This window comes from Enhydra lutris, unplaced genomic scaffold (assembly GCF_002288905.1).
Source record: "Enhydra lutris kenyoni isolate GAN:26980312 unplaced genomic scaffold, ASM228890v2 scaffoldscaffold9, whole genome shotgun sequence".
NCBI classification, from domain to species: Eukaryota; Metazoa; Chordata; class Mammalia; order Carnivora; family Mustelidae; genus Enhydra; species Enhydra lutris.
In genome coordinates, this window is record NW_019154093.1 from 8,603,696 (window position 1) to 8,629,827 (window position 26,132).

The 26,132-nt window shown below is 53.7% G+C and overlaps 1 protein-coding gene and 1 long non-coding RNA gene across 3 annotated transcripts in view; one reads left to right on the plus strand and one right to left on the minus strand.

Annotated features, from left to right (window-relative positions):
• The window catches only part of LOC111143456, a 54,829-nt gene extending 39,307 nt beyond the window's left edge, over positions 1–15,522 (minus strand). Inside the window, exon 1 of the long non-coding RNA XR_002640330.1 lies at positions 15,399–15,522. This is a non-coding gene — a long non-coding RNA (uncharacterized LOC111143456). The remainder of the gene's footprint in view (positions 1–15,398) is intronic.
• Positions 15,523–15,863: 341 nt separating this feature from the next.
• LOC111143377 (zinc finger CCCH-type containing 12A) lies at positions 15,864–24,552 on the plus strand. 2 transcript variants are annotated; one of them, XM_022497079.1, is made up of 6 exons: positions 15,864–15,903; positions 16,742–17,194; positions 21,591–21,730; positions 21,997–22,231; positions 22,781–22,887; positions 23,026–24,552. In XM_022497079.1, exons 2-6 carry the CDS (start codon positions 16,821–16,823, stop codon positions 23,898–23,900), a joined length of 1,731 nt encoding a protein of 576 aa, XP_022352787.1. In that variant the 5' UTR covers positions 15,864–15,903; positions 16,742–16,820; the 3' UTR covers positions 23,901–24,552. The 2 variants fall into 2 exon arrangements, with proteins under 2 accessions (XP_022352787.1, XP_022352788.1); XM_022497080.1 differs by lacking the exons at positions 15,864–15,903; positions 16,742–17,194 and adding an exon at positions 19,053–19,172.
• The last annotated feature ends 1,580 nt before the right edge of the window (positions 24,553–26,132 follow it).

Below are 26,132 nucleotides of genomic sequence, written 5' to 3' on the forward strand. Positions count from 1 at the left end.
TTTGGAGTACAAATGGGCTGAGGGGGCACATACACACACACACACACACAGCAGCCTGGAGCGGGTGTCAGAGCTGGGTTGGGGTAAGGAGGGTAGCCACACTGGGTGGATGGGCCTAGGATGGGAAATCAGAGGCTGACTTGCATGAGGAGGGGTCCATACGTGGGCCAACCCACAGTGAGGGGCTGTCTGAATGGAGGGGAGGGGAGCCCCGCCTGGGAGGTCAGAGCCTGAGGGGTCAGGGATGCAGAGGGAGGAGGGACTGCCCTAACCCTAACCCTTGGGGCTGGCCTCCTTCTCTGCCTGCCCAAACCCCTTCTAAAGCCAGGGAAGACCTGGGACACCTTGCCAAGTCAACCAAAGTGGCCACCCGTTCCCTGAGCACCACTGATGGGCCCGGCAGTGTGCCTGGTGCTGGGGAGAGGCCCAGGCTAAAAAGCTTACCTCCCAGCAGGGAGGCCAGACGTGGAGCCAGCATTCATAAGGGAAGGGGTGGGAGCGTGGAAGAGGATGGCGTGACCTCTCATGGGGATCAGGAGCTGTCCAGAGAGGAGGTGAGCTGAGAGGCAGTATGGGAAGACGAGTTTGCAGGACGAGGGTGGCAACGACCCTGGACCTGGCTTCTTCCCCTCCCCATCCTCATCTGCCCAGTTCATCCCATCCCCAAAGACCACAGTGGCCAAGCACCTCACAAAAGGCCTTTCAATCCTGGGACCCCAAGGACTACACCCTAGTGACAGGTCCCTCGGGACAGACAGGGCGCTTCATCTGCCTGTCTGTCCAGACCTCACTTGCCCTGGGGCTCTTCCAGATGGGAAGGTCCCAGCTCGGCCTTCCTCTCTGAGGTCCGACATCCCTCATAATTGAGAAGTACTGCCTGGTGTTTTGCTCAAAACTTTCCTGCGCCCTCTGTTCTGAAGACAAGTGGCTCGCCGAAGGCCCTTTGCCACTACCAGCACAGAAGTGCTGATAATCTGTGCCGCCAAGCCGTGGGGGGGATATCCATTGGGTCGGTGAGCTGGGGTCTGTACCAAAACCCTCCTTCAGGCAGAGGCTCCGTAACCATCTTTATTTCTCCCTTAAAAGCCCTAACATACAACCTTCCCTTGGGGGCCACTCTGCCCTTCCCACACCCCGGTGAGAGCCCCACTCACCGAGGACACCCTAACTCCCCAGATGGCCCTTTTAGTACCGAAATCCTGCAGAGGACCACCCCAGGTGGTCCCTTCCATTTGGGCCTCAAGATTGTCCAGCCAACCCAGGAAAATAACTGCTTGGACTCCATGCGACCTGATTTTGTAAAGCAGAGGCGGGGAGAGCAAGCTACCCTCCGTTGCCCCATCGGACTTCTGAAGGTCGCAGGGGAGATCAGGTTAGACACTAGTAAGGACTTCCTCCGGTTCAGCGAAGAGGCACGGCGCCCGGGTGGCCGGCCTCCCCGCGGTCACCTGGAGGGGGCGCCCCAGGCCAGGCCACGCCAGCAGAAAACCCAGCCGGGTGGCCGAGAGCCAGTGGGGTTCCGGCGGGCCCTGGGAGCGCTGGGGGCGGGGCAGCTGGCCAGCGGCTGGAGCAGCCAGGCCACCTGGGGAGCGTGGGGGGGGGGGGGGGGGGGGGCAGTGCGGAGGCAGAACCACACACCCCGCGCCCGCCCGGACACGGGAAAGGGAGTGGCATCGCGTTCTGCCTAGTCATCGCCTGCGAGGTCGCGTCATCCCTGATGTCAGGCCTTCGAGGGACTTCGTTCCAGCTCTGGGCTCCAGGAAAGGACGTCGCGGGGCCCAGAGGTTACACAACCTCCCCAAGGTCGCGCCGGAAGGGCCCGGCACGCCAGGGAATCCGGACCCGGCCCGGTGTGTCCGCGGGCACGGTCCGCAGGTGGTCGGGCTCCGCGCAACGCTCTTGACCAACCGGCGGCCTTGTCCTAGCGTCCTTCTTCCTGGCTCAAAAATGGTCTTTCATGCTAAGCTGTCCTTGGCGGCTGTATCATTAAAAAAGAGCCTCTTGAAACCACACGTGTTTTGAAATGAACCCGGGAGGGGTGTGAGTGGAGGCGGGTGTACTCCTTCCGTTCCAGCCGCAGAGCGCTGCCCTCCTGCCCGGCCCTGCTCGGACCCCGCGAGCGCGCGGGTGGCACACGAGGGCCTTCCGACGGCTCCGTGAGGCTCTCCTGAAAGCTCGCGAGTCCTTGGGCTCTGAGTGGTTGGAATTCGGTCCATTATGAGAAATCTCCTTTTGAGCATGGATATATTCAAATCCAGATGTTGTCCCCGCAGAACAAAAAGCTCTCCTAATTCTCTTTATGAAGAAGGAAGTTCTCTTTGAAGGAATAACATCTCTTGAGAAGTGCTTTTTTTTTTTTTTTCCTCCCAGCCAAGGACCTGCTGCTCTGAATGTTTTAAAACCGATTTAATAGCCTCTCTCCATTCCACTTCAGATGCCAGGACGCCAGCGACAAGGTGAATGTCACCCGCTGATGGATTCAATAGATTGGGTATGGCTTCACTAAGAAGAGAATGCTGGGGTTTTTGTTTTTTGTTTTAATTGGGTTTTTTTTAATGTGTTATTTATTTAGGTAGATTTAACTCAAGATATGCATTCTAATGGGACAAGGGACACAAGAAATACAGATTGTCCAAAAGCTCCCAACTGCACACTTTGCTGATTCAAAAATGCTTAAGTAACGACTTTTCAGAAAAGAAAGATGCATTAAATATACATATGGATTGTAAGACAGTCCCAGTTTCAGTAATATTCACTTTTAAGTATACCTTAGAATAGGAGAAATATGGATTACATATTTGTTCACTGTAAGATGTGTATATAGAGCCAAGGAGGATTTTTTTGTTTTTTTTTAATCAGTAGGGCCCAGTGTTTTTGAGACTCTCTGAGGGCTCAAAGCAGGATCCTCTCCTGACCTGACTTGTACCTGCTCTTGACAATCACGGAGTGGGCTCTCAGTTCTTCCCTGGAGCGGGGCAGGGGGATACTTCCACTCCTTCCTCAGTGCCTGGGTCTTCTCTCCAAGGTCAGTGTCCCCAGTTCTTCATGGTCCTTTGTCCTCCTCCACAGCCTGTACTCCAGCCTCTCCCTGTCCCCTCAAAAGCAGGACAACCAGAATTGAACCCAACCCTCTCCAGCGATCACCTCCCTTATCCTCAACCTTATACCTCTACAGATACAACCTGACATCACATTAGTTCAGGGCAACCATTTAACGTGGGATTATACTGAACCTTTAGCCGAAAACTTTTCATGAAAAATCTTTGCACTTTACGCCCATCCCTGTTCCATTTTATTTCAGGGGAGTTAGTCCATCCTGTCATCTGTTTTAGATTTCTTTGAACCCTGGTTTGATCACTTAAAATACCAGCCACTGCATCTAGTCTTAGGTCTTCTGCAAAACGAATAAGCATGCCTCTTGTTTATTTACTCCAGCTAGGGACAGACATGTTGCATGGGGTTCTTGACCCAGCCAGCCAGTGTCCTGGGACCCGAGTTTCCCCATCAATAACAGACAAGAGTGAAGAGATGAGCTCTGTTAACAGAGCTTGTGCACTGTGAGTCAGACACCATGTTAACATCCTGACATTTAATTCCTCACATCAATTCTCTGATGGAGGAATTCTCCTCCTCCTCATTCTGCAGGTGAGGAAAACCAAGACTTGCAGGATTCGAACCCAGTTCTGTCTGGCACCCAATCCGTGCTTTTCCGCAGGACTTTAGCCACTGGCCAGCATCAGTATGGCCTAGAATTGGGCCCACTAGGAGTCATCTTCTTGCAAGCTGCTAAATGGCGTTCTTTGGGCACTCCTCAAAGACCCCCAAGTCCTACGCCTGGATCAGAAGCTGTGGAGAGCGGAGGACTTCCAGGGGCTTCGGAAAGAACACCAAATGCCTCAACCATGACAGGTGTGTGTGTGCGCATGCGTGTGCGCGTGTGAACAGATGATCAGAGACAAATAATGACCACAGAAAAATGGAAACCTTTCTCTCACCCCATGCCTGATTCTTCTTCAGAGCAAGGCAGATTAAAAACTTCAAGGGCAAAAATAAATAAATAAATAAATAAAATAAAAAACTTCAAGGGCAACAGAAAGGAAGGCGTTAGCCCCCTCCGGGGAGCCGCAGACTTGGCGTCAGAACTTCAGGCTGGTTTCAGTGCAGAAAGGAAGCCCAGGCTTCTTACACGCCTGAGTGTGCAGTCCCGGAGTCAGACCCAGCCCACCCCTGCCTGGGGGCAGATGATGTATGCTCACTCAGAACTCCCAACAGCCCCGTGAAGAAGCTACTATTTTCAGAGATCAGTCTGGGGGGAAGGCAATAAAGTTAATCTAGGGGAGAGAGGCCCTTCCCAGATCCTGCAGTGGGGGGGGGGGGGGGGTGCTTAGCTTTCCATTTGTAAGTGGTTTGTTTGTTTTTTAAAGACTTTATTTATTTATTTGGCAGAAAGAGATCATAAGCAGGGCGAGCAGCAGGGGAGCAGCTGGCAGAGGAAGAGGGAGAAGCAGGCTCCTGGCTGAGCAGGGAGCCCAATATGGGACTGGGATCTTGGGATCATGACCTGAGCCAAAGGCAGAACTTAAACGACTGAGCCACCCAGGCACCCCACATTTGTAAATTTTAAGAGGGCTCCCCCAAATTGCAGAAGCTTCAGGCCCCACCAAACCTACCCTTATTTCTGTCCCTATTTTCTAGATGGTGGAAAATATGGCACAGAGAGCTTAAGCAAGTTCGTGGGGGAGGCAGGGCCTACAGGTGGTAAAGTCCAGATTTGAACTCTTAGCTCCCTCTGGTTCTGAGGGAACTCTTAGCTCCCAAGCATTCTGAGGGGTTCTCCCAGGGGATTCACGACTTTAAATGCACTACTAGCATCTGCTACTTCTATATTATGATCAATTAATAAATATTCACTAATTTTTAAAAGGGAACCGTTTGAGAAACTTATGAGTGCTTATAATGGGCATTCACAGTTACTCAGTCCTTTTCTCATGGCTGAATACTGCCAGGTGTGCCTATGAAACTGTTTTTGAATGACTTTTATTACAATAACAAATTCATAGTCTATACCCATAATGGATCTATGGGTTAAAGGAAAGAATTATTTTTTTAAAGATGTATTTATTTCAGAGAGAAAAAGAGAGAGCAGGCAGAGGGGCAGAGGGAGAGAGAGAATGCTCAAGCAGACACCCCACTGAGCACCGAGCCCAACACAGGGCGTGGCTCCATCTCATGACCCTGAGATCATGACCTGAGCCGAAATCAAGAACCAGCTGCCTAACCAACTGAGCCACTCAGGCGCCCCCTTTATTTAAAAAAAAAAAAAAAGATGGTGAACCCCAAATGCCAAGACCAAGAGTATACACTCTACTGACTGAGCTAGCCCGGTGCCCCAGTCAGGATAACTTTTTAGTGAAAATATTTCTGCAAATTCCACATATCGACACACTGCTTACATCTGATCATGGCTTTCACACATTATTTGATAAATGCTGTTGGTACCATCAGGTATCCACCAGGATGGCTAGATTGGGTCCTTACCTTATACCTATGCCAAAATTATGTTCCAGTAGATTTTTTCAAACTATATACACGGGGCACCTGGGTGGCTTCGTCGTTAAGCATCTGTCTTCGGCTCAGGTCATGATCCCAGGGTCCTAGGATCGAGCCCCATGGCAGGCTCCCCACTTGGCAGAAAGCCTGCTTCTCCCTCTCCCACTTCCCCTGCTTATGTTCCTTCTCTTGCTGTGTCTCTCTCTGTCAAATAAATAAATAAAATCTTTAAAAATAAATAAATAAGCTATATGCATTAAAAAATGAAACCATAGGGGCGCCTGGGTGGCTCAGTCAGTTAAGCATCTGACTTCAGCTCAGGTCATGATCTCTGGATCCTGAGATCAAGCCCATCAAGGCTGCCTGCTCAGCAGGGAGTCTGTTTGTCTCTCTCCCTCTGCTCCTCCCCCCCACTCATGTTCTTTCCTTAATAAATAAGTAAAATCTTTTTTAAAAAAATGGAGCCATAAGTGTGTCAGGGGAAAAAAAAATGGGAGAATTTGCGTCATCATCTTAGAGTGGAGAAAGCCTTCCTAAGTATCACAGAAATCCCCCAAACCATAACAGAAAATAATCTGTCCATATACATTAAACTGAAAGATCCCCCCTCATAAAGGAAAAAGAAAAGAAAAAAGAAACTCACATACAAAGTCAATTAACAATCAACTCATAGGAAAAGAAAACAGGTGAAATAAATAAAGAGTTAATTTTCCTACAAATCAGTAAGGGATGAGAGACCACCAACCCAAAAGAAAAACAGGCCAACTGGCCACCAAAGAAAACGCGAATTGGGGGCAACTGGGTGACACCGTGGTTTAAGCATCTGACTCATGATTTCGGTTCGCGTCATCTCAGAGTGGCGTGAACCCCTAGTCCAATAGGACTGATGTCCTTATTAAAAGAGGAAATTTGGACACAGACACACAGGGAGAATGCCTTGTGAACATCGAGGTGGAGATAGGGTGACCCGTTTACAAGCCAAACCACCAGAAGGCATATTTACCTTCGCATCTCTCAGAATGAACCAACCCCGCCCGGAACCTTGACCTTGGACTTCCCAGCCTCCAGAAGTGTGAAATAATATGCTTCTGTTGTTTAACCACCCAGTGTACAGGACTTGGTTATGGCAGCCCTTGCAAACCGAGACAGCCTTTGGCTCAATAAGACGAATTTATCCTGCTCCGTATTTGCTTGGTTGCCAAGTGCTGGGTGACTAGGGTCTACACTGTAGTATTGCTTGCCAATAATAGCTAATGATTAGAAAGGCCCAAATGTCTATCAGGCAAAAAGGCCTAAACAAATTATGATGCGTCCTTACAATGAAATATTTTTCGGCCGAATATTTTTCAGTAATGAGGCAGCACAACACACAGAGGTAGAGATTATCACAAAGGTTTATTAGGAAGTGAGCAAAGCAAGGTGCGAGGGCCTTGTTTGAATAGAAATAAGGAGAAACCTAGAAGATTGCACAGTATATATGTAAATATTCCCTTGTAAATGCACAGATTCTGTCTAGAAAGATACACAAGAAACTGCTAACTTGGGTTGATCTCGGTGAACAGGACCCCTTTAAGAACCAAGGAGAGGAGGCTTTGTTTCTACTAGAAACACACCTATACCTTTTGAACTTTTGACGTTTTTTATGTACACCTTCTCAAAAAAAAAAAAAAAAAAAAATCTTATGTGAACGTCAAAATGGCTCTAGGACTTCAAAAACCCACACTAAAAAGAGAAAATATAGCCATTTTGGCTTTTCATCCTTTGGAAATAACAGCTATTCGTCCCCAAAATGGGTTATTTGAGGAGATCGTATCTCCTCTCTTATCTCTTCTTTTAGAATCAAAGCACAAAATTTGTTTTTAAAATAACTAAATAAATCACAGAAATGAAGCACAGAATGCAAGAATTCCGAACTCACATGTAGTGAGAGCAAAGTCTATCTATTTTTTTAAATTCACAGCATGTACATTTCAATCTATTATGATAATTTCAGCATATATTCAGTCCTCAAACCAAGCCTGACAAAATGTTTAATTCATTCATCTATAAATCGTACTCTTCCTCATAAAGTTAATTTAAATTCTGCTAAACAGTGGGCCTTACTTACTAAGTAGGAAAGGGTCAAAAGTCACCTGTAAAAATAAGGAATCTTAATGGATAGAAACTTCTTCGTACAATCTCTGGGATCAGACTGATGTAAAATAAAATAAATTTTCTTCAAATATTTTCTTTACCTTGCAAAAAAAGTTGGAATTATTTTTTTTATTGAAAAAGTGTTTGCAAGGTTATTTATGGCTGTGAAACCAGTCTGAGTGTTCAAACATGTTGAGAAATGAAACCTAGGCTCACTGTGTATGGTTGTACAAGCTGTGAACTACATGACTCCAGGGGGTGCCATTCAGATCATAATCCAAATTGGGCAGTGCACCACCTATGCATCTGTGCCTCTATCCATCCCATGACTACTGAAAATGTTGGGGAGCCATGGAAGACTTTTGGGGAGGGAGGTGTCAGAGCTGGGGCCACATGGACTATGAAGCCAGACTCTCAAGCACACAGCTTCCTACCTCTCTAGATTGACCTCCCTTTTGGAGTCTCTGGTCTAAGTTTTCTCTGAGCCTCATAACTTGGTTTTCCTAAGGCTGGGAGGTGGGGTGGGGCAGGACCATCTGCTGGGCCTACAATCACTTCCTTAGACCGTACAACTCAAAGCCCTCTGTATTCACTTGGCCAGAAGAAGGGACCCCACCATGCCCCAAATCTTTACTCCTACCCTCATGGAGGCAGAGGTGGTAAGCACAAGGAACAAGGTAGAGGGGTTGAACTTTAAGTGACATTCAGGACATGTGGACTCCAGGACCAGCTCTGCCACCACCTTTCTGTGTGATGTTAGCAAATCTTTTAAGCCTCTCTGGGCCTCTGTCTCCTTGTTCTGCAATATGAAGAGGATTACTGCCATTCTTGTCTCTGCCTTGTGGGAAAACAGACAAGGGGGGAAAAGACAGGTAGGGATGATTTCACAGGAAATGCATACAAATTCAAGCATTCCAATCATTATCATGAAACATCAAGAATTAGTGGACTGAGAGCCAGAGGGCCTACTGAGCAGCTATAAAATCTCAAACAAGTCTTGTGACTTCTCTGGGCCTTACCATGTGCCAAACAGCAGATGGTGAACCAGATCAGCAGTTTGCTAGCCTTTTCACCACTAAGAGTCAGTTCTATTATTTCCAAACATCCCCACAGAGCTCCTATTTTGTAAGATTTTATCCCCAATGCTGTATTTAGGTAATTATTACATACTTAATAAGTATTAAGTCATTGTTGAGACCAATATAAAGGATATTTTCCGTTGTGAGTGATAGAAGTTAAGGCTTAGAGCTAGGAATAGCTTCAGGCAAGGCTTGATCTGGCAGCTGTTACCAAGGATCTATGTTCTTTCAGTCTCTTGGCTCTGCCTCCTGTGATGGTCACAAGGTGGCTTCCAGGAGCTCCTGGCACTGCTTGCTTTACTCATTTGTGATTGGCAAAAATCAGAGAGCTTGCTTCACAGTTAGCTCAAAGAAAAGACCTAGAATTGAGACTTGTTAACCCTGATTGGCCTGATTTGGGTCATGTGCCTTTTCCTGACCAATTACTAGAGCCTGGAGGCTGAGCTACTCTGACTTGCAATGGGGTCATTTCTGGCCAGATCACGGGGCTGGGAAATTCCCAGTACTGTCAGGAGGGAGAATGGGGCAAGGGCGCTGTGGAGACCACCAGCAAGCTTCCTGCCCTGTGTTTATCAGCCAGTGGTATCTCAAACAGCCCATTACCCCTTCTGACCCGCATGTGAGCTACACACTGATGACCTCTGGGATCTTGTGAGCTGGTGGAGATGACAACCCGGTCTGTGGGCGGGCATGTGAACCACGTGAGCTGACGTCAGCACGGCTAGCAGCAGGCTCCTGACTCTGGGGTTAGATCTGGCCTAGATGCAGCTTCCTCCATGTCCAGCTTCCAGTTTTCCACTCCCTTCTGAACCTTCACAGGTGGCTCAGTTGGAGAGGCCTAGGACTGCCATTTTCAGAAGGGACATGTATGAGCTGCACTTGGCAAAGAGGGTACAACGTAGAAGCCTAATGCCAAACACAGCTGGCATCACTCGAGCTCACTCACATATTAACTCAACATGCATCTATCGACATCGGTGCATGCCAGATCCTGTCCTAGGGAGCCACAGTCATGTGGGGAGCCAGGGGGAGTCCCAGACCATCACAGTTAAGTGTGGGAACATAGTATAGGGGACAGTGGGCATCCAGGGTAGAAGGCATGACTGGCCAGCCCAGCACACTCTGCAGCAAGGCCACCTTGGCCCAGCCCTTACTCTCCAGGCCCTAGGGAAGCCCAGGGGCCTGTCTGGCAGCCCCCAGGATATCACCAAGGTTGTGTTCCCTTTTGTGTAGATGAGGGAGCATTCAACCAAACTGGGGACCCGACCCCTGTGCACACCCTTAAGGCTTTACAGAATTCTCTTGGGCCCCTTCAGTGCAGTAGCTCTGGGGCAGGAGCCAGAGGACTGACCCTTCTGCCCCACCCCCGCTTCAGCCTCCATGTCTTCCTTGGTCTCCAAAACCAGGTGGGGTTCACCCGGCAAGGGGGTACACAGTGGGGCCAAAGGGCAAACCGCGGCTGCACCCACCCCCTTTAACGGACACTTGAGATACGACCATTCCTTCGGGTTAGGCACTGCCCTGATCTAGTCCCTGAGTGAGTCACCAAGCCTTCCAAGCACTTGCATGGGTCTGAACCTCAGGGCTGCCGCAAATGGGGCCACGGAGGCCAGCGATGGAGAAAGCCCGGCCAGTCCCGTTCTCAGCTGTGCCTGAATTAACTTGCTGTGTGGCCGGGGGCAAGTCCCTTTCCCCATCCATCTCCCCATCTATAAAACAAAGACTCCAGGCTAGAAGTCTCTCCGGGGCTTTCCAGCTCTAACCATGCAGAATGTGAGCAGAATTCAAGGTTCAGAAGAGAGGAAGCAGGGGTACCTGGGTAGAGGGAGAGGGGGAGTAGGTGGGATCTAGGAAAGGGAGGCAGGAGGGCCATCTGGCCAGGGCCCCAGGGACAAAAAGGCGCCAAGTGTAGACTTGGGACACTGTCTCCAAATGGAAATACACTCGGTCACAGTGTACACACACACCCATGGAAATGAACAAAGACATCGGCCGCCTTGCCAAAACACACCGTCTTAAGGCCCATGATGTTTTATATACATACACAGATTTTTTTTTACATCAACTTTTTTTTACTTTTGGAGTTGACGTTGGATTTATAGAAGAGCTGGAAAGATATACAGAGTTCCCATACACCCCTCACCCCATTTCAGTTTCTCTGATGTTGTCATCCGTCATCTCACACCACAGTGGCCCATTTGTGAATGCGACAACCACACAACATTGCTACATCTTTGTTGCTGAAGTCCAATCTTTTGTGGACTTAACTGGCTTTTCCATCAACCCTCGCTCTGATCCGGGAACCAACCCAGGGAACCACATTGCTTCCACTTGGCTTGTTTACAGGCGTCCTCTAGGCTGTGATGTTTCTGTCTTTCCATACTTTTCATTTTTGGTGGTGGGGGGGGCAGATTTATGTATTTATTTGGGGAGAAGGAGGAGAGAATCTCGAGCAGGCTCTTCGTTGAGCGCAGAGCCCAACGCAGGGCTGGAGCTCACGATCCTGGGATCGTGACCTGAACCAAAATCAAGAATGGCACGCTTCCCAGACTAAACCAGCCACGCGCCCCTCTGTGCTCTTTAGTCTTAAGGAGCCCCTGTCAAGTGTTTTGTAAAATGTCCTTAAGTTGGTGTTCGTCTGAGGCTTTCTCTGGGGTCATGGGTTTGGGGAAGAAGAATCACAGAAGGGATGTGCCCTTCTCATCACGTGATATCAGGCTCGCACAACAGCCACAATGCTCACTCCTGGCAAAGTAACCTTGAGCACTTGGTCAAGGTAGTGACTGCCAGGCTTCTCCACCCTAAGATTACTGTTTTCCCATTTCCTTCTCTATTGTCAGAAGTCCACTGCGAGGTGGGGGGGGGGGGGGGAAGGGGCGGGGCTCATGAACTCCAGATCCCTGAAGGGAGCATCTACATAGATTACTTGGAATTCTCCAGTAAGGAAGATTTATTTCTTCTTTCCGGGTTAACAATCTATGCAATAAGTTATTTCTACTAGCATGGACTCATGGATATACATTTTATACTTTGGGTTATAATCTAATACTCTGTTATTTCTTTTATTGCTCTAATGGTTGCTGCTGTGGCCACTGGAGCAATTTAGCTCCTGGGTCCTTGGGACACACTATCCTTTTGCGTTTTGAGCGCTTTCCAACTCTGGTGTCTCCTGGTGCTCCCAACTCACCTTTTCCTTGACCCTGCCCTACAGTCAGCCATTACTCCAAGGAAATGATATATTTTTAAGACCAATCCCCCAATTACTATCTTGTCAGTAGTCCACTGCATTTGAATACATGATGAAAAAAGTTATTTTGTTCAATTACTGTTTCAAACCTACCTCAATTTTTTTGTTTGTTTGGTTTCTTTTTGTAGCTCTACTGTGATGTCTTTTTAAAATACACTAGAAAAAATAAATAAATAAAATAAAATATACTAGGAGACGGGGCGCCTGCCTGGCTCAGTCAGAGGAGCACGTGACTCGATCTCGGGGTTGTGAATTTGAGCCCCAGGTAGAGATTACGTAGGTTAAAAAAAAAAAATTTAAAATAACTTAAAATAAAATATACTAGGAACGTTAAGACATGGGAGGGACCTGCTCTTTTCTCCAATTCTAGAAGTCCTTGATGAATTTAACCTCTGTGGCTACTCTGCTAAGGCTTGAGGTGCAGCCTGCCCACCCTTCCTACAGATGTGATCGATCTAGCTTCTGGGTCCTCCCCATTCTGAGTGGCCCAGTGGAGCTATCAAAGGCCAAGGTGATTCCTGCAACCTTTCCTCTCCAGGTTCCCCATCCCCCACCAAGTGGGTGACCAGTCCTGGACCTCTGCGGACCTCACCCAGGCTGGCCAGGTGGCAAGAAAGCAGGCAAGCTCCAGGAAGGAAGCTGACGAGCCCAGCCTCCAAAGACAGACAAGCGTGGGCTGGGCACCATTCTATCCAGAGTGCTCCTGGGAATTAAGGCCAACGTTTGCAAAATCCAGCTGTAAGTGGAGCAGGGATTCCCCAGAGCAGCCCTGGATTCTGCAGAAGAGTCAGCTTCTCAGGAAAGAGCCGCCTTCAAGAGCCGGAAGAGAGTGAGACTTCAGTTCACTTGGGGAGGGGACAGAGCTGCATGACTCATCACCCGGTCTTGCCGGCTACAACTGGCACAGCACTGGACCTCCCAGAGGAGGTCCCAGGCAGGCAATCACAATCCGGCAGGTAGGGACACAGGCCGGGTGCCGTGGGAGCACTAGGGAGGAAGTAGAGTGGCGTTTGAAGAGTCTCGGCGGGCCTCCCAGAGGAGGTGACATCATCAAAAAGATGAATGGAATTGGTCAGGTCGCAGTCCGAGGGAAGGAGGGGAGGGCACTCCCTGCCAAGGAAGAAGCAGATGCAAAGCACTGGCCCAGTGCCTGCAGCCTGGTGAGCAGTCCTTCAAGGTGAGGCGTTATCGCTGCAGCTGACTTACCATCATCACAGTGATTAACCTGGGCTTGTTTCTTAATATTTTTCTTATCTTAAAGTTAGTTCCTGCAATGAATAAATGCCTCATGGCACTGAGCTTTTCCTTACTATAAAAGGGTGGCGCTGAAAATCAGGGGTTCGGTATCCTCAGCCCTCAGCCCTCAGCCTGAGTAGCTGAGACCAGCGGGGGTGGGGGGTGGGGCATGGAAAGGGGCCTTGTTCTGCCTCTCTCCTTGGCTGGCGGCCCTCCCCTGGGGGGCATAGGAGGGAACATTCTGGGGTCTTTAAAGTTGAGAGGCAACAAGGCAGGGACCTGGGTAGACAGGGTCAGGCAAGTCCCAAGGAAGAGCTTCCCGGCCTGGCTAGAAATGAACGCTCCCTCCTCCCTGGGTCTTCTGTGGCCTCTTAAAACAGGAAGGTACTGGAGGTGGGTACCTCAGAAGGAGCTCTGCGAATCCCAACTCTACAGGCCCTGGGCAAACGACTTCACCTTTCTGAAACTCTGAGGGTTGTTTTTTTTTTTTTAAGATTTTATTTATTTATTTGACAGACAGAGATCACAAGTAGGCAGAGAGGTAAGTAGAGAGAGGGGGGAAAGCAGGCTCCCCGCTGAGCAGAGAGCCCGACGTGGGGCTCGATCCCAGGATCCTGAGATCATAACCTGAGCCAAAGGCAGAAGCCTAAACCACTGAGCCACCAGGCACCCGGAAACTCTGAGTTTTTGTTGCTTCAACTCTACAAGCGCATTAAGATATGTACGAGAATTTTCAAAGCACATGCCTGGTAACAACTACCTATGTAAATAAGTTACAAATCCCAGAAATCACATCCGATAACAGAACGGACAAATAACTAGTGGTATAGTTCTAAAATGGAATATTATTCAATCGTAAAATAAATTTGTAGGGACACTGACAACAGAAATGTATTTTAAAAAAACATTTCTTTTTTATGTCGGGGAGCCTGGCTGGCTCAGTCGGTGGAATGTGCAACTCTTGATCTTGGGGTTGTAGGTTCAAGCCCCACATTGGGTGCAGAGACTAGTTAAAAATAAATCTTAAAAAAAAAAAATCTGCGTGAAAATAGGGAGTCACATAATTATAGAATGATTCCATCTGCACACAAAAAAGGCAAAACTAAACTAAACAATATGATGTTTAGGGATTTATACCGAAGTGGTAAAACCAAGAGAAAACCAAGGAAATGATTAGCACAATTAAAACAAAATTCAGGAAAATGGTCCTTCAAGGATGAAGGGCGGAAGCTGCAATGGAGGCATGTGGAGGGTCTCAAAGCTACTGGTATGGGTCTAGTTTTTCAGCTAGCTAGTGGACACATAGATATTTTATTGTTACTACTATTATCCATTAAGCCATACCTGTGGAGCATATACAGTGTCTTTTACCATAAAACTTTATGGCTGTTACACTACACTTACCTTATAGGATGGATGCCTACGATAAGGCAGAGAAAATTAAAGTACTGGTACACAGTCAGCTCTCAGTTTTGAGGGCTTTGGCTCTCTAAGCCTCAGTTTCCCCATCTTCAAAGAGAGCGCGTGATACTGCTGAGGCTTCATCCTCTAGCTTGAGGGTTCTGTGTTCCCCTTTTAAACACACACACACAAACACACACACACTTGAGGGCAGGTGTCAGGCCCGATCTTCTCACCAAAAAGTCTCCCCTCTGCCCCAGGTCACTGGTGGTTTCAAAAATGGCAAAGGTGGCTCCTGGGGCCCTGGCGTGGAAGCCCCTGGTCCTCCTTCCAGTCCTTTCCAGACAGGGCAATTAAGCCTTTTCTGAATTTCTCGAGGGTAAAATGGGCCTAGCAATCTGTCTTCCTCACCTAAGGCCACGGATAAACAGTGGAAAGTGCTGTGCTGCAGTGGGAGGCCATGACTGCCTGACCTGGGACCTAAGAGCACCCTCACGGCGCGGGGCGGGGTGGGGTGCATCCGTGAGCTGCGCGAGAGAATACTGTGTGAACACTCCTGGTGATTGGTGTAAACGGACTTCTTTGCCAAGTTTTTCGCCTCGGCCACTGTGTACTTCCTGACTGTACTTTCCTATCCTGCTAAGTGTCCTCACCACGGCCCCACCTGTGTGTCCCTGTTCCAGTCACGGTGTACCTGTTGAGTGCTCCTGGCTCGGTCTGAAAGGTGCCCGTCTTTGCAACTAAGGACCTACCTCCAACGGTGGGTGGATCGACCTCTGGGTACCTGATTCATTCAGCGCGACCGTGACTGTACCGGGCTCAGTCGGGGTACTTGTCAGGCGCTCCTGGGTCTGAACGTGCGCGGCCGACCCGGTCCCCGCGTGGCCGTGTGCACCTGGCTCGGCCCGCGCCTCCCTGACGCCTGCGGGGAGGTGCGCTGCGGCCGGGCACACGGAGGCGCTGCCTCCGCGGCTGCCAGCGCGTCCCTGACCACCCCCCGGATTTGGACAGGCTGGCGGCCGCTCTCGGGCCGCGGGGGCGGGGTCAGGGTGGGGCGGGGCGGCGCGGGGGCGGAGCAGGAAGGGGCGGTGGCCGCTCCGCCCCCTACCGCCCCGGCCGGCTACCGCCTCCCCTGCCCGGCTTCCGCGTCACGGTGCCGAACGCCACCTGCGCGCTCCGTATAAAGGCGCCGCCGGCCCTCCACCCCAGGACTCGGCCCGATGGAGACGCCGCGGGCCGAGGCTGGCGCTCGGCGGGGTGAGGAGCGCGGCGGGGCGGGGGCGCGGGCTCCGGGGAAGGGCGGGCGGCGCGGGGAGGGCTCCGGCTAAGACCGGCCGGAGGGGAGGGACGTGGGGCGGGTCCCCTCCGATCTCGCCGGTCCCCAGGAACCCCGCCAACTTAGTTCAAGTTGGGGGAGTCTGAGGGAGGGGCAGGGTACAGAGGGGAGCCGAGAGAGCGCGGGGCTCGGGGCCGGGACAGCCTCCGCGTCACCCGCGCCCGCGGCCAGCCAGAGTTTCCCAGCAACTTTTCTCGCGGGTGGGTCTCCCCGGAAACTTCCCCCTTCCCGGCCCGCGAGCCCGGCCGCGGGTCCTCCGCCTCCTGGGCCTGGGCTCGGAGCGCGGGGCGAGCGGAGGCGATTGCCTCAGCGGGGAAGCCCCCGGCACCCCCTCCCCCCTCCCCGAGCGCACTTCCAACCTCGGGTTTCCATCCGTGAGCCCCGCCCAGCAGCTGTGGGGGCGCGGCGACGTCCTGCGAGGCCTCCCAGGACTGCTGGGTCCCCTGGGTTGCCGTGGGGCTGGGGGCGGGGTAGGAGGTGGAGCCAAACTGCCTAAGTTCAAGTCTTTGCGCCACCAGCTAACAGCTGGGTGACCTTAAGTTCTTGAAGTCTGTGGCTCAGTTTCATCCTTTATATAGTGAGAATGATGCCTCCTAGCCAGGACAGCTTTTGAGAGGGTAGGAGAGGTGACACACGCAGATGGCTATGCCTGGTGCCACCAGTCAGTGTAGCCTCAACCTGTTGGGTGGGTAGGGGCTGGAGAGGGGTGGGAGAGAGTGTCACTCCCATCCCTCTCTAATTCTTACGGTTGTCCTACAGGAGCCGTGACAGGTGCCTTCCACCCGTGTGAACTGTGAGTGGCAGGTGGAGAGAGGTCCACTCAGAAAGCCAGCCCACCATGAGTCTGTGGGAACTGGGTTCCCCCAGACCAGCTCAGGAGCCCAGCACGGAGGAGACATCGGCTGTGGAGCTGCAGATGAAGGTTGATTTCTTCCGGAAGCTTGGCTACTCATCTGCTGAGATCCACAGTGTCCTGCAGAAACTGGGGGTGCAGGCCGACACCAACACAGTGCTGGGCGAGCTGGTCAAACATGGGTCAGCAGCCGAGCGGGAGCGCCAGGCCTCCCCAGACCCTTGCACTCAGCCCCCACTGGTCCCCCGGGGTGGGGGCACCCCCAAGGCTCCCACCCTGGAACCCTCAGCCCCAGAGGAGAACAAGGAGGGCAGTGACCTGAGACCTGTGGTCATCGATGGGAGCAACGTGGCCATGAGGTACATGTCACGTCTGGGGCCAAGGCCAGGGCCTGTGGTGGGGTGTGGTGGCCTTATGTCTCTGCATCTCTGGTAGAGGGGCTTTCAGGAAAGCATTTGAACTGTTCTCACAGACGGATGGAGAGGAAGGGAAAGCTCTTTACTGAGGCTCTCCCTTAATACTTACGGCTTCTTGGAAGTGGGTTTGTTAGGAATGCTTTAGGGATGAGGACAGGGGCTCAAAGATGTGCCCGTGGGCACACACCACTGGTAAGTGGTAGAGCGGGGATTCGAACTCAGGTTCCTCTGTCTCTGGTGTTCACCCTGGGCTTTTCATCTCTCCCTAAAGACCAACACTCAGTCTCAGTTCCTCTCCTACGACACGAAGCAGTATGGTGTAAGGGATTATAGTTCTCTCGTGTAGGAGTCGGTCACTTAATGTCTTGGAGCTTTCTCTCCTTGTCAGTAAGACCCAGCTAACCCCTACTGAGGTGACATTGTGAGGCGAGGAGGCACGGAGCCTGCAGACACCCAAGCTCAGTAAGCAGTAGCTGTTACCACTGTTACTTCGGGGTCTGGGGCCTCTGAGGCCTTGTGCCAGACCTGGACTCCTGTGGAAGTAGGCCCAGGTACTGGGACCTTTGTCGCTGTGACCAAGAGTGACCCCCAGGATCTGGCTTACATGGGGGCGAGGGCAGGTCAGCTGTGACTTGGGTCACCTCTGCTACAACCAGGTTTACCTGTGCTAGACTGGGCCTAGCCCCCAGGGCCAGAGCGAGGACTCCACCCCAGCAGTCCTCCCCTCTTCGCCAAAACTCTTACAGGGAATGGGGTCAGGTGAAGCCCGGGTCGGGGCTGAGCCTAGGGAGCCCAGACCTCCCTTCAGTCCAGGCTCCGCCCTCTAGATCGGGGGTGGGTGGGTCGTCGACCGGGAAAAGTTCCGGTGGGCGTGGTCAGGGAGCCCCTCCTCCCTGCCTTCCCACCCCCGCCCCGCCACTGGTCGGGGGTCTGGGGAGGGCTCCTTCCCTGGCTGCCCTGAGGGGTCTCCCTGGAAGGGGTGGGGGGCTGCTTAAGGCTTCAATGCCCTTGGCCCCGCCCACTCCCAACCCAGCTGGTTCAAGTCAGCTGTCAGGCCGGTCCCGGCCCAGCTAAGCGGTTGTGCAGGGGGCCCTGTTCCGCCAACTTGGGATCAATCTTCCTGCCTCTGAAATGGGCTGAGCCTCCGTGGGAGGTTGGATAAAGCTGGCTCTCCCGCATGCTAGCGGCAGCTGGTCAGAACCTGTGCTTTGAGAGGGATCCCCTCTCTGGCACCAGCAGCTTGTGGCTGGCCCAGGAGCCTCGCGGGTCTGTGACTTCTTCCCCTGGAGCCTTGGGCAGGCTGCGCTGACCATCTCCCGCCACACACATCCCCCCCGCCCCCGGGACAGCCATGTGCTCTGTGTGTTTGTATCCTGGCGGGAGGAGGAGGGGCCTGGGCGGGAGGGGGAGCTGGCCGTAGGAGCCTGCCCGGAGAGGCACAGCCGCGGGGGGTTTCTGAGCTGGGGCTGTAGCAGGAGGGGAATTCCAGCCTCAGACTTCCTGTCTCAGCTGCCGCTGGGTTCCTGCCCTGCTGCCCCCTCCCCCCCAAGGGTAGGCAGGCCAGCCCCCAGCATATGCAAATTGTGGGGAAATTCACCTCTGTTTCCTTCTAAGGGAATTTTTTCTCCTCTAGCTGGGCCCAGCCCAGGCAGATCTCTTCACCTGGCTAGTCAGGCCTGGCCCTGCCCTCTGTCCTTGGGTGGGAGCAGCCCAGCCAGAGTGCCCTGCGTTCTCCCACAACTTAGCCAGCGTCTAGTTAACTGGACTGTGGGTGCCGGAGCTTCTAGGCAAACAGGACTGCGGTGGAGAGGGAGGATGTCGGCTTTCCTGTGCCAGCAGAGCTTCCTCCACTGCAGCAAGAGGGACTAAAGTTAGCTCTAGCGAGGCACTCCTGGCCTGGCTCGACCTGTGGAACTGCCTCGTGAGTTCAGCTCCTTCCAAGAGCAGGACTCTGACTACCTGCCTGGGGAGTATTTTAGGGGCTAGGACAGCTGTGAGCAGACTTGTCCCCAGCACAGGTTTTTCATGCCCAGAGGCAGTAACTCTCCTGGATTAAATCCCTGAGCTTGCAGATGCTGGCGAGGATGGGGCATGTGCACGCACACATGTGTGTACAGACGTGGGGACGGTGGGTGTGTGTGCGCCGGCTGCTCTCCTGAGTCAGGGAGCCAAACCGGGGATGATCACATTCCCATGGTCGTGGGGAGGCAGCAGAGGCTCAGGGAGTGGCGGGGGGTCGGGGGGGTCGGGGGTGTGTGGAATGTGACAGGAGAAGCACTGGGCATTTGAAGAGAAACCAGGGATCTGAGCTATCCTGGAAGGTCCTGGAAGGTCCTGGAAGGCTTCTCAGAAGGCAGTGCCGTTTCTCGTGGGTCATGAAGAAAGAGCTGAAGTTAGCCAGATGCATCCTTGTCTCCTGTTCCCGGCCTGTTCCTACCTCCTAACACTTTGTTCAGGCTCACATTGGGGAGTTTTTCTTTCCGCTGCACAAACTTCAGGTCTTGCTGTTAGGACTAGGAAGGCAAGCCAGGGGCCCCAGATGTCGGTTCAAGTTCTGCCCCTTCCCACTAGCCGAGGAGCCTTAGATGAGTTCTGGATCCCCAGTTGCCTTCACTGTGGCCGTGTAAGGATGACGAAAGCAGGTGTGGGACCCATCTGGCCTCCAGAAGGAGCTTGGTGCCCACTCAGCCCCATCTGCCCCCCTCCCCCAGCCAGGGTTGGTGCTTTGTGCCTGAGAATGAGCACAAGCTCTGGGCTGCGTCCCTGTTCCACAGTCCCTGCAACTGGTTGTGCTCCGTGGATTGGTTTTCTCATGGGAATGGAGGGGACAGGGGCCTTTAATGATAGGACCCTCCTCAGAGGCTTGCTGATGATTCCCTGCTAAGCACTTAGATCAGGGCTGGGCTCCCTGCTCTCAGTAAATGTTAACTTTCATTATAAACAGGCTGGTGGACAGTGGGGAGGCCCCACCACCTGGTGGCATGAGCACTGCCTTCAGCTGGACTTTGCCTCCCCTACAATTTATGGAGACCTTCAGACTGGGAGCCCCAGCCTCTCCCCCAGACAGCCTCCATGCCCCCAGCTACCCTACTCCCATCTCTACCTTCTCTTGGGACTCCAGCTACCAGCCTCCCCGCTCCCCAGCCACCCACAGGATGTGGTTGCCCATGGACTTGCCTCTTTTGTGTAACGTTTATTCTGTTTTATTTGCCAAATATGAGCGTCTGAGGGGCGGGGGCTGTTGGGGAGGGAGCTGTAGCTGGCCTCGTCCAGGGCCTCCAGCCTGGGCTTGGAGGCATTCTACAACAGCCACGGGTTCCCCGGGAGCTCCCACCCCTCCACCCTCCCAGGAAGCCAGCTGGAACCTCCCTTTGCTGGGCTGTCTCTGGCCTCAAGCGGACATGAAAGTGATGCCACTGACATGGGCCCTGCAGACTGCCAGGCCCATTTCTCAGCTAGGGAAACAGCCAGAGCAAGCCAGCAGCCGATCCAGGCTTGCTTCTGGATCCAGCCCACCTTTGGAGGGGGTGACATTGTCAGACCACAGCATGGGGATGTCCCACCTCCCATCTCTCCTGACAGAGTCCCCTGGTGGCTTCCAGATGGCCTTTCTGCCTCTGCTTCTGCCCTCCCAGGAGGGGCTAGGAGAGCACAGAGCAGTCTAGGCATTTGGGGGAATTGGCAGTCTTGGGAGGAAAGGCTCTTTCACTTTCAGACTGAAAGGCTTCCGTGTGCCTCTCCCACTGGGTCAGTGGCTGCCCTATGTGGGACAGTGGATCGTGCCTCCTTCCCCTTCGGCCTCCTCAGTCCCAGCCCTGGGGCCTGTGTGAGACTGAACTTTAATCCAGGTTTAATCCGGAGCAATCTGGTTTCTCTCCAGTTAGCCGGGGCTTGTCCCAGCCAACCCCCACCCACAGCACCACCCAGCGGGGCGAGGGAGGACTGGTGACTCAGTGTGCCTGTGTACGTCGGTGTCCCCGTGGTCCCAGCACCCCCGGGTGGGGCAGGAACCAGAAGGCTCCTGGAGCCTTTCCCCCACCCCCAGGTGTGTTGCAAGCAGCCTGACCCTCCCCCACATGGGGAGCGGGTGCCACCAGATTCCTGGGCGGCTCCTCACTGTGGGGAGATGGAACGTCAGGGAAAGTCCCTGGTCAGGCCATCCCGGACGCTGTGGGAACCAGCAGGGAATGCAGGCCTTAGGCCAGAGGGCAGTGGGCTGAGCCTGGCCTCCCCGCCAGGCCAGGCCAGGGGCTGGGGAGCAAGGCCTTCGCGCTTGGGGCTACGGGAGAGTGGGCCAGCCACCCTTGCAGGCTGACCCTGCCCCTCTTCTCCTTCCCAGCCATGGGAACAAGGAAGTGTTCTCCTGCCGGGGCATCCTCCTGGCAGTGAACTGGTTTCTGGAGCGGGGCCACACAGACATCACAGTATTTGTGCCATCCTGGAGGAAGGAGCAGCCTCGGCCCGATGTGCCCATTACAGGTGGGTAGCAACTCTGAGGGGGTGTGAGGGGCAGGGGCTGTCCTGCCCCCCCCACCCCACCCCACCCAGCGGGGCTTCTCCCCAGGAGAGACCCTTTGGGTGTGACAGCCGCTTCTAGGCCTCAAGCAGGGACCAGCATTGCTTTCCCCAGCTTCCTCTGCACTCAGCCCCTCCTGCTGGGCACCTGGGGTTCAGAACCCCTGTGCCTGGCCAGCAGGAGCTCCGGGGCTGCAGCAGCCCTGACCTCTGCTGACGCTGTCTTACAGACCAGCACATCCTGCGGGAGCTGGAGAAGAAGAAGATCCTGGTGTTCACCCCGTCGCGGCGCGTGGGTGGCAAGCGCGTGGTGTGCTATGATGACCGCTTCATTGTGAAGCTAGCTTTCGAGTCTGACGGGGTGGTGGTCTCCAACGACACGTACCGGGACCTCCAGAGCGAGCGGCAGGAGTGGAAGCGCTTCATTGAGGAGCGGCTGCTCATGTATTCCTTCGTCAATGACAAGTACGGTCTTGGTCCTTGGGGATCAGGGTCAAGTATGGTCTGGGGTCCCAGGGTGGGGAGGGGAAGCCAGGTGTGTCCTTGGGCGTTGGGGGTGGCTAGGAGGAGCTCTGCCGGGGCCACGGCCTTGCATCCAGGCAGCTTTGGGAGTGAGAGGGACCTGGCACCAGGTAGGAAGCTCAGGCTGGGGATGGGGGCGCAGGGCGGGAGGGGGTTAATGTGGAGGGTAGGGCAGAAGCAGCGTGATGGTTTATAGTTAGTGGTTCCTGGCACTCAGCCCCTGATCAGCCAGTGGATGGATGCAGCCTTTGATTCGGATTTTCAGGTTGCTGGCCTCCCATGGCCTTGGAGAGCTGCTCTAATGGCCTCTCCAGCTGGGGCCTCCTCCCCTCCCTTGGGGTAGTCCCACCTGGGGCTGAGGGATGTCATGCAGGATGCTCACCAGTTTGGGAGCCGTTGTCCCTCTTGTTCTTCCTTGTGAGGCTCTCTGTCCAGCCCCCCTCCCCGCTCAGCCCTGGGAAGTTCCCTTCATGCCTCCCACCTCCTCTGCAGGTTCATGCCGCCCGATGACCCTCTGGGCCGTCACGGGCCAAGCCTGGACAACTTCCTACGTAAGAAGCCACTCACAGCAGAGCACAGGAAGCAGCCTTGTCCCTACGGTAAGAGACATGGGCCCAGAGCTCTTCCTCTCAGAGACTACCCAACCCCAAGTTTCCCATGCCACTCCCTTCCCTCTCCTGGCCCTGGTCCTGGAGCCTCCCGCCCCCCAGCTCAGAGCTGTCCTCACTGTCTTGCAGGAAGGAAATGCACCTACGGGATCAAGTGCCGATTCTTCCACCCGGAGCGGCCGAGCCGCCCGCAGCGCTCTGTGGCTGACGAGCTCCGCGCCAACGCCCTCCTCCCACCCGCTAGGGCCCCGGGCAAGGACAAAAGTGGCCAGCGGGCTTCACCCTCATCCCAGCCCAGCTCTGTGCCTACAGAGCATGAGCAGTGTAGCCTGGATGGGAAGAAGCTGGGAGCCCAGGCATCCTCGGGGTTGCACCGAGAGGGTCTGACCCAGCCCTTCGCCCCAGCGGGCAGAATCCTGCCCCCTAGTGGAGGCAGTGGCAGCAGCTTTGGGCCCACAGACCCATTCTCCCAGACACCGGATTCTCTCCCATACACCTCCCAAGAGTGTCTGGACTCGGGCATCGGCTCCCTGGAGAGCCAGATGTCAGAACTGTGGGGGGTTCGCGGAGGAGGCCCCAGTGAGCCCGGCCCTCCTCGGGGCCCTTACGCCGGCTACAGCCCCTACGGGGCCGAGCTCTCAACCCCTCGGGCCTTCTCTGCCTTTGGAGGGGCCATGGGTGCCGGCCACTTCAGTGTCCCTGCCGACTACGCCCCCCCGCCAGCTGCTTTTCCACCTCGAGAGTACTGGTCTGAGCCGTACCAGCTGCCCCCGCCCACCCCAGTCCTGCAGGACCGGCAGGTGCCAGGCCCGGGTGCTGACGGGGGCCCGTGGGGCGGCACCGGCAGCCTGGCCAAGGAGCGAGCCAGCGTGTACACCAAGCTGTGCGGGGTCTTCCCCCCACACCTGGTAGAGGCTGTGATGGGGCGATTCCCGCAGCTCCTGGACCCCCAGCGGCTGGCTGCCGAGATCCTTTCCTACCAGCCCCGGCACCCCAGCGAGTGAGCCAGCTGTGCCGCGCCAGCCGCCCCCAAGGCTGGACTGTGGGAGGAGTGAAATAGGGAAGGGAACCTGCAAACCAAAGATACCGTAGGATTGGTTCTGGCCCACCCGGCGCCTGTAGCCAGCTGCCGTGTGGGGCAGGAGCGATCACCCTGTTGATGCACATTGTATCTGTAGTTTAAGGAGACGCTGCCGTAAAGGCATCAGTCCGTGGCTGAAGCCCAAACCCTCCTTTCTCTCAGAGGGCGGGGAGGGAGGCGGTGGGGAGCAGAGGCCTGGGCTGGGGGCCCTGTGCACGGCCCCCCACCTCCGCCCCGTCCCTGGGATGCCGGCCTCGGCTGGCTAGTTAGGCACCATGTGCCTGCCCTCCAAGGGCCCCTCCTGTACGCCAATGAGGCCTCATCCGTGCTCTCGCGGGGCACCAGGCGTCATGTTAGTAAGCAAGATGCTTCTTAATAACCCACCTTCTGTCCCACTCTGTTCGCCTCTCTCCTTGCCCCCACCCTCTCTTCCCCTCCTCTGTACTCCAAGTCCTCTCTCCCTTCCGCAAGAGTGGGAACGCATATATGTATGTGTACAGGTATAACATTAAATTCTTTGTAAGTCCCTGCCTCCCTGAACACGTCAATAAAGTACAATGTGAGCCCCTTTAGGATATGGTGGTCTGGGTTGTGCTTGGGGGTTGAGCGGGCCTTTGCGCAGCGGAAAGTCAGCAGGTGTGCACTCGACCCAAAGTGCTTGGTCCCTTGGGAGCAGGGCCTTCCTAACAGACCATGGGCCAGGCCACAGGCAGGGGTGGGGGAGGGTTGAGGAGTTGAAGTAGGTCCTGAGGCAGTGGGGTGGCAGGGGGTGGGGGTTGGGATTCAGCTGTTCCCCTTTTCTGCCCTGTGACCAGAGCTGAGGACAGAAAACCATCTGGCTGAGAAGAGGGCTTTCGGGATAGTTTGAGGAGAGGGTGGTGGGGGAGTCCTTAGGTGCCCGGCTCCGGCCCCGCCCTCCCAGACACTACAGTGTTCTAGACGCAGAGCTGCAGAGTGAAGCAGGGGGCGTGGAAGCCGCGTGGAGAGGCGACGCCGGGGTAGCCTCCATGCAGGAGGGTAGGGGTTCTGGTCCCAAACTCAGGAACTGGCTCTGCCACCAGATTCACCTGGGGCAAGTGACTGCCCCTTCCTGGGCCTCAGTTTCCTCATCTATGAAGTGGAGATACTAACGGTAGCTACCTCACAGGATTGTACGGAGGACGTGAGAGCATGCGTTTGGCCACGTGACCCAGGGCCTGGCACATAGTAAGTGCTCATCTAAGGGGCCTCTGGTGTCGCTCTCTGTGGGCTATGTTCACCTCACCATCTCAACCTTCTCAGTGGCCCCTAGAAGGCAGGCAGCCAGGAAGGAAAAACACTTTTCTCCAGTGAAAAAATGAGATATAAATGTTAAAAGATTTTAAGTGAAAAGCTGGGCTATCAAAAATGGTCCCCAAACAAAACACCATCAGCAGGAGAAAACAGAAAAAATACAGTTTTAATAACTCTATAGCTGAACATGTCACCTAATCTGTACTTATTGTTTGTGAAGCTTTTATAGTATTTGGTTTTTTTTTTGTTTTTTTTTGTTTTTTTTTTGTTTTTTAGAAACTGCTTTACCACAGAACATCTGTGCATCATCTTGAGGAAGATGCTGGTGTGGCCATCTCCCCGCATACTGGGCCCCAACTGCGCTCCTCACCCTGAACACTTTTTTTTTTTTTTTAAAGATTTATTTATTTATTTATTTATTTATTTTGAGGGAGGGAAAGGGTGATTTGCGGGGAGAGGCAGAGGGAGAAAGAGAATGTCCAGCAGATTCCCTGCTGAGCGTGGAGTCTGACCTGGGGCTCAATCCCACAACCCTGAGATCATGGCCTGAGCTAAAATCAAGAGTCGGATGCTCAACCGACTGAGCCCCCCCACCCCAGGCACCTCACCCCAGACGTTCTTTAGAGGCCTGCATTTAAAGTAGGAAGCAGACGCAAAGTGGGAATGATCTCAGCAAACATCTCGAAGCCGCCACACATGCTCTTGAAGGCACCCCATGCCCGTTGCTTCCAGCGTCCTTGGAAGGTTTTATCCACACTGAGAAAAGTCATTGCCTTCCTTATAAAATATTTTCTCCAGTCAAGTACTGTATTCCAGATTACAAGGCTATTTGTGGGTCTTTGTTTTTGTTTTGTTTTGTTTTGTTTTTTTAAAAGATTTTATT

Coding starts and splice junctions, on each gene's coding strand:
- LOC111143377 (XM_022497079.1), top strand. CDS start 16,821: ATGAGTCTGTGGGAACTGGGTTCCCCCAGACCAGCTCAGGAGCCCAGC. Junction 17,195..21,590: donor GGGAGCAACGTGGCCATGAG/GTACATGTCACG, acceptor TCTCCTTCCCAG/CCATGGGAACAAGGAAGTGT. Junction 22,232..22,780: donor TATTCCTTCGTCAATGACAA/GTACGGTCTTGG, acceptor CCTCCTCTGCAG/GTTCATGCCGCCCGATGACC.